Source organism: Nerophis lumbriciformis, linkage group LG19, assembly GCF_033978685.3.
Source record: "Nerophis lumbriciformis linkage group LG19, RoL_Nlum_v2.1, whole genome shotgun sequence".
In the NCBI taxonomy this organism is placed as follows: domain Eukaryota; kingdom Metazoa; phylum Chordata; class Actinopteri; order Syngnathiformes; family Syngnathidae; genus Nerophis; species Nerophis lumbriciformis.
Window position 1 is genome coordinate 30,871,546 of NC_084566.2, and position 7,927 is coordinate 30,879,472.

Consider the following 7,927-nt stretch of genomic DNA (forward strand, 5'->3'; position numbering starts at 1 on the left):
GTTTACCGAATGTTGTTAAAAGGAAAGGCCATGTAACACAGTGGTAAAAATGACCCTGTGCCAAATTTTGCAATGTGTTGCTGCCATTAAATTCTAAGTTAAAAATAAGTTTCTCAGTTCCAACATTAAATATCTTGTCTTTGCAGTCCATTCAATTGGATTTAAGTTGAAAAGGATTTGCAAATCATTGTATTCTGTTTTTATTTACACAACATGCCAACTTCACTGGTTTTGGGTTTTGTAATTAATAGGAATTAACTGGAAAATTGTGGGGTAGTTTGTACGTACGTGTGTAGACGTTTTGTTTTGTCATAGACATACACTAATGCAAATTAATATTAATCTTTAATCAATCACTGAAACTAAGTTAATTTAAAAATATGACATTCATATAATTGTATTAAGTGTGAAAATAAAAATGTAATTTTTTGACGCCGAAAGGGACAAGCGGTAGAAAATGGATGGATGGATGGATTTTTTTTTAATTAATTAAAATAAACAAAGAAATAAACATTATATAAAAATTTGATTGAATGTGTTAATGATTGGTATCATAAGATATTTTTCATGTGTTGATAAAAATAAATATTCTTTGCAATCCTCTGGTAAATTCCCATACATTCTTCTTGATTCTCATTATTCCCCAAAACAAAACAAAGTAAATGTAAAAAATATATTACATTTATATATATTATATTGATCAGGTGTGTTCATTAACTAACATCATTTTTTATATTATTAGTATATTTTACCATATGAAATAAAAACAAATACAAACTATTTAAAACATTTATTTAATTTGTTTGTGATTAGTACACAAAAAAAATTGATGTGCCTAGAAAAATAAATATAATTTTTTTTCCTGTAAATTCCCCAAAATCTCCCAGAACAGCATTAAGTAAACTTTTAAAATATGTCAAATTTAGAAAATTGTATTACCGGTAAGTGTGTTGACTAAATTACATGAATCATTTTATGACATTGTTTTCAATTCATTAACATAAACTGAAAGCCATAAACATGTGCTTTAATAGGTTTATGATAAGCACCCGAAAATAAATTATGTTTGTAGTTAAATAAACATTCCTGCAATTTTCCAGTAAATTTCCACAAATTATCCTTTACTCCCAAAAATGTGACTCATTTGAGTACAGCGTAATACACCAACAATTTAACAAGTATGCTGGTAGTTGCCAGTGGCAAACAGCAAAATGTTGAAGTGTAAATATAAAGGGACATGCGGTAGAAAATGGATGGATTTTTTTTTTTATTAATTAAAATAAACAAAAAAATAAACATTATATAAAAATTCGATTTAATGTGTTAATGATTGGTATCGATTTAATGTGTTAATGATTGGTATCCTAAGATATTTTTCATGTGCTGATAAAATATTATTTGCAATCCTCTGGTAAATTCCCATAAATTCTTCTTGACTCCCATTATTCCCCAAAACAAAACAAAGTAAATGTAAAAAATATATTACATTTATATATATTATATTGATCAGGTGTGTTCATTAACTAATATCATTTTTTATATTCTTAGTATATTTTACCATATGAAATAAAAACAAATACAAATTATTTAAAACATTTAATTTGTTTGTGATTAGTACACAAAAAAAATGTATGTGCCTAGAAAAATAAATATAATTTTTTTCCTGTAAATTCCCCGAAATCTCCCAGAACAGCATTAAGTCAACTTTTAAAATATATTAAATTTACAAAATTGTATTAAGTGTGTTGACTAAATTACATTAATCATTTTATGACATTGTTTTCAATTCATTAACATAAACTGAAAGCTATAAACATGTGCTTTAAGGTATATGATAAGCACCCTAAAATAAATTATGTTTATAGTTAAATAAACATTCTTGCAATTTTCCTGTAAATTTCCACAAATTATCCTTTACTCCCAAAAATGTGACTCATTTGAGTACAGCGTAATACACCAACAATTTAACAAGTATGCTGGTAGTTGCCAGTGGCAAACAGCAAAATGTTGAAGTGTAAATATGAGAAAGAGCATTACCGGTACATTTTTTTTGCATTTAATCTTACTGGATTTTGCAAGCGTACTGAATGTTGTAGTTGGGGATTGTAGAAGTGACATTGAACCCCCACTGTTTCTCAGCTGTAACACAGTGAATACAGTTGACCTAAGAGCAAACAGCCATATATGCCAAACACTAAGTCGTGTGTGTGTGTGTGTGTGTGTGTGTGTGTGTGTGTGTGTGTGTGTGTGTGTGTGTGTGTGTGTGTGTGTGTTTGGGGTGGCAGCAGGTTGAGAAGTTGACCAGCTGGTGGCCTGACAGCGGCCCTGCAGGAGGGCGTTTGAGCCGAGCACACATGGGACACATGAGTATCATCGGGTCCTGAGGCGGGGCAGCAGCATTAGAGCAAAGCTGATTAACTACGTTGTGTTGATACTGAGGCCAAGACACAGACACGCACGCACGTGCGTAATCAGGTCTGTGATGACAACTCGTGCAGACTGCAGCATCTTCTAGGTTGCGTCGCTCCCCAACCGGAGGAGATCCTTCAAGAGCGCTGCGTTGTATATTTACATCGTGCGCCATGTGTTTATGTCATACATGGAAGCCAATAATACTTTCAATCATCAACAAGGTGAGTTGCCTTCAAATGTCACTTTAATCCAGGGGGTCCCCAAACTTTTTGACTCGGGGGCTGCATTGGGTTAAAACAATTTGGCCGGGGTCCGGGCTGTATATACACTATATTGCCAAAAGTATTTGGCCACCCATCCAAATGATCAGAATCAGGTGTCCTAATCAATAAATGTAAATAAATTAATAAATCACTTGGCCCGGCCACAGGTGTATAAAGTCAAGCACCTAGGCAAGGAGACTGTTTCCACAAACATTTGTGAAAGAATGGGCTGCTCTCAGTGATTTCCAGCGTGGAACTGTCACCTGTGCAACAAATCCAGTCGTGAAATTTCTGATGGACAAGTCTGGGTTTGGCGATTGCCAGGAGAATAGTACATTTCGGGCTGCATTGTGTCGAGTGTGAAATTTGGTGGAGGAGGAATTATGGTGTGGGGTTGTTTTTCAGGAGTTGGGCTTGGCCCCTTAGTTCCAGTGAAAGGAACTTTGAATGCTCATTTTGGACAATTCCATGCTCCCAACCTTGTGGGAACAGTTTGGAGCGGGCCCCTTCCTCTTTCAACATGACTGTGCAAAGCAAGGTCCGTAAAGACATGGATGACAGAGTCTGGTGTGGATGAACTTGACTGGCCTGCACAGAGTCCTGACCTGAATCCAATAGAACACCTTTGGGATGAATTAGAACAAAGACTGAGAGCCAGGCCTTCTCGACCAACATTAGTGTGTGACCTCACCAATGCGCTTTTGGAAGAATGGTGGAAAATTCCTATAAACACACTCCACAACCTTGTGGACAGCCTTCCCAGAAGAGTTGAAGCTGTAATAGCTGCAAAAAGTGGACCGACATCATATTGAACTCTATGGGTTGGGAATGGGATGGCAATTCAAGTTCATATGTGAGTCAAGGCAGATGGTCAAATACTTTTGGCAATATAGTGTGTGTATGTATGTATGTATGTATGTATATATATATATATATATATATATATATATATATATATATATATATATATATATATATATATATATATATATATATATATATATATATATATATATATATATATATATATAAGATAGACATAAGAAAAAAAACAGCCTGCATGGCAGCTTTGTGTCAACATTGCAACATTTTCTAGTTAGATTTCACCTCATTCCACTTTTTTAAAATGTTTATTTTTTATTTTTGCAATAGCATTTCCAGAATGTGTGGCGGGCCGGTAAACAATTAGCTGCGGGCCGCCAATGGCCCCAAGGCCGCACTTAGGACACCCCTGTCATAAACCTATTAAAGCACATGCTTATGTAATGTTTATGGCTTTCAGTTCATGTTAATGAACATAAAACAATGTCATTAAAATAATTAATGTAATTTAGTCAACACACTTAATACAATTTTATAAATGTATTTTCTTTTTTATTACTTTAATGTTGTTCTGGGAGATTTTTTTTTTTTTTGGAGCAATGGCAAAAAAAGAATAATAAAGATAGACAAAAGAAAAAAAACAGCCTGCATGGCAGCTTTGTGTCAACATTGCAACTTTTTCTAGTTAGATTTCACCTCATTCAACTTTTTTAAAATGCTTATTTTTTATTTTTGCAATAGCATTTCCAGAATGTGTGGCGGGCCTGTAAAGCTGCGGGCCGCCAATGGCCCCAGGGCCCCACTTTGGAAACACCTGACTTAGAAGGTGTAAAAGATCCAAAAAGTGCATTCCAACTAAATATGGGAACTGCAAGTGTTTTCAGTCAACATTTACCATGCAAGCATTGCTTTGGACAACAAGATTTGCTTACCTTCAAATAATCATTTTCAGATCTCAAGTCCTCAATCTCCCTCAGCAGGTCGTCGTCGGTGCCGCACTTGCCTCCTCCTTGTGCACTCGTCGTGGCTTTGGGTTTCTCTACAGTGACCCGAGGACCGGACTGGACGGGACATGCTGACCCCTTGGGAACCGGATTCGGCTCGCTTGTGTTCACTGCGGCTGCAACATGCATCGCCGGGAGGTCCGCTCCCAGGTGATCCCGGTCACTGGAGCCGGTCCCGGACTCTGCGTCGCTGCTAGCCGCCGGCGCCAGCTCGGACGGGCAATCCGAAAGGTCCGAGCTGCTGTCAGTCTGGGTAACCAGGAATCCGGTCGGTACCCTGACAGGGGAACCATGGCTGATGGGGATGAGCTTCCCCTTCTTGGCCTTAGCGAAGACGGGGCTGCCGGCGGCCGGTGTGCCATGCTGGAGCAGCCTGTTGGGCTTGGTCCCTCCGGCCTTGGTGCTGCTCCTGGCCGCGGCAGGCTTCTCTTTGACCGGGGTGATGTTACGTCTGGAGCCGCGGCTCGGAGCTTGCAGCTGCTTGCTGAGTTTGGAGGATTTGGGTCCGATAGTTGGCGGCTTGGCTGAGCAGGCGTGGACATCCTTCAGGAACGGTCTGGCCGGGGAGGAAACCCGGTTCGGTCTCTTCTTCTCCGGCTGGTGCTGGCTGGGTCTGGTGTCAGAGCCGTTGGAGCTCTCCATCGTACACTGACACCAGGAGGGTGGTTATAAAACGTCGGGTCCACGGCACCGCAGGACGGGAGCAGTTCCGGAGCGTCTTCCTGGCCCGGTTCTCGATGGGCATCCTGTGAATGACTGTCCAGTGTGTGCATCCACTCACCAGGGTGCCATTGTGGTCCCCTCGGGAGGGAGGAGGGCTGCAGTCAGACTGGATTAGGGGACATGCTGGCCGCCGAGGCGTCACTAGGATCGGCCCCCGTGTCCCTCTCGGTACCGGGAGTCCATCCCTCTGCCTTGTCCCCCCTCCAAGTCTGGTAGCGCTGCCGCAGACTTGTCAGATCCGCAATCGCTGCGGTGTGACGCCCGTGATTGGCTGCGAGGCGCATGCGCAGTTTGACACACATACGAAAGGGCGCGCGCGCGCGCTGTCGGGCACGCGCAGATCACGTGATGTACACCAACTGCCTCTCCGTTGAATTCGGGACTGTTTGAAAAGCTTCACTGGTAACATAGATTTACTTTTAGGGTACACCTGCACAGGGGCGCCGAAAAGGGGGGGTTAAGGAGACGGATTCTAGGGGCCCATGATGGAGGGGGGCCCAGAGAGGCCCCTAATGATGATGAAATTATAATACAGAAAATTAATGATACTGTGTTGGGGGCCCTGTAAAGATTCTTTTCATGGGGCCCAAAATCCCTAGCGGCGCCCCTGCACACTAATGAGGGGAAACACCTGCCTTTACAAATTAATTAATACTTTCCAGCAGGGGCGCCGCTAGGGATTTTGGGCCCCATGAAAAGAATCTTTACAGGGCCCCCAACACAGTGTCATTATTTTTTCTGTATTATAATTTCATCATCATTAGGGGCCTCTCTGGGCCCCCCTCCATCATGGGCCCCTAGAATCCGTCTCCTTTACCCCCCCTTTTCGGCGCCCCTGCTTTCCAGTTATATAAAGATGCACATCACAATGACATCCAACACAAAAGCTAGTATCACAAATGTGGGTTAATAATACCTCTGAGGCAGCACGGTGGAACAGGGGTTAGTGCATGTGCCTCACAATACAAAGGTCATGGGTTCGATCCTGCGTGGAGTTTACATGTTCTCCCCGTGTCTGCGTGGGTTCCCTCCGGGTACTCCGGCTTCCTCCCACCTCCTAAGACATGCACCTGGGGATAGGTTGATTGGCAACACTAAATTGGCCCTAGTGTGTGAATGTTGTCTGTCTGTGTTGGCCCTGCGATGAGATGGCGACTTGTCCAGGATGTACCCCCGCCTTCCGCCCGAATGCATCTGAGATAGGCTCCAGCACCCAAGCTTCAAAATGTAATGAATAAAATGCTAAAGTTGTTGATAAACAAGCAATTATTTTAATAATTAAATATGGTCATTTTAAATGAATTATTATGATCATTTAAAATTAATTATTTCCAATATATTTATTTTAATGTATAATTCTATGGCTAGATGTAATGAGTCAGAAAAAATACAAATAAAAATACAATTAATTTTGATGTTTTTAGCAAAATATAGTAAAAATGTATTTAGTTGTTTTTTTTAAATTAATAAATATATTTATTTTTAGGTAAGATAAACATAATAATACAATTTATCTCTAGTCTGGATGATTTAGTTCTGGTCACCCTGATGTCCTCCTGTCATTAAAAAAAGGCTGTCCTCACTCAGGTCCGCATGGAGCTGGAGGGGGCGTGGCCTCCAGCTTCGGCTGAAAATCGGGAGATTTTCGGGAGAATATTTTTCCCGGGACGTTTTCGGGAGAGGCGCTGAATTTCGGGAGTCTCCCGGAAAATTCGGGAGGGTTGGCAAGTATGACCTACAGGGACACTATTGAACCACTATTTAAGCTCCAGAAAAAGGCAATTAGAATGATACACTATGCCTCATATAGAGCTCATACCATAATGAGTAATTTTCTTAAACTACTTGATATAATCCAATACAGTAGCCTTCAAGATATGTTTATGGCCTCACAAAGGGCTCTACCTGCAAATATACAGAGTCTGTTTTCACTCAGAGATGGTCCACATGAACTCAGGGGTGTCCTGTAATTCAAACATAACATGGTCAATTCCACATTCAAGGCTCAAACGTTATTTATAGCAAGGGTGAAACTGTGGGACAATGTGAGCGGAGAAATTAAACCGTCTTCTAGCCTAAGAGTGTCCAACATTGCGGTAAAAAATGTGTTGTTGGGAAACTATCAAAAACATGACTAGTAGTTTGGACTATCTCAACTGTGGGACACAGGTGCAAAATAACTCACTGTGGATTAAGGGACATAACACACCAGACAAGGCTTCAGAAGATGAAAGATACCCAGGCAAGATGGAGCTAATCTCATGCTCACTCAATGCTATTACAGGTATATCCATATTGGTGTATGTATACTGACTTGTCATTATCGTCCATTATAATGTTATACTTGTTCTGAAATTTTTCACGTATCCATCAAATCTGCTGTTGAAACTTGGACTATATAACCAACATATAAGTTGATTGTAAATTAGAGGCGGGACACGGATAAGCATTCTTGCTTTTTCATGTATCCCTTTTCGGTGGGTGCCGTTGCATGTCTGTCAAATTACAAAGAGTGATGAAGTGTTGCTATATACTGTAAGTCTGTCTGCCGGAATAAATAAATGAATTCATTTCATGTGAGCAATACAATGAAGTCCATATTAAATACGTTGATTAATTCATTTTCAACAATCAAAGATAGGCTCCAGCGCCCCCCGCGACCCCAAAGGGAATAAGCGGTAGAAAATGGATGGATGGATAGAT

The 7,927-nt window shown here is 40.5% G+C and overlaps 1 protein-coding gene across 6 annotated transcripts in view; it reads right to left on the reverse strand.

Moving 5' to 3' along the window:
* mtcl1 (microtubule crosslinking factor 1) overlaps positions 1–5,482 on the reverse strand; it is a 104,434-nt gene extending 98,952 nt beyond the window's left edge. For all 6 annotated transcript variants that reach the window (XM_061978980.2, XM_061978979.2, XM_061978983.2 and 3 more), the window contains exon 1: positions 4,430–5,482. In XM_061978980.2, the coding sequence (XP_061834964.1) occupies positions 4,430–5,143 (714 nt within the window). In that variant the 5' untranslated portion in view covers positions 5,144–5,482. The remainder of the gene's footprint in view (positions 1–4,429) is intronic.
* Positions 5,483–7,927: the final 2,445 nt, after the last annotated feature.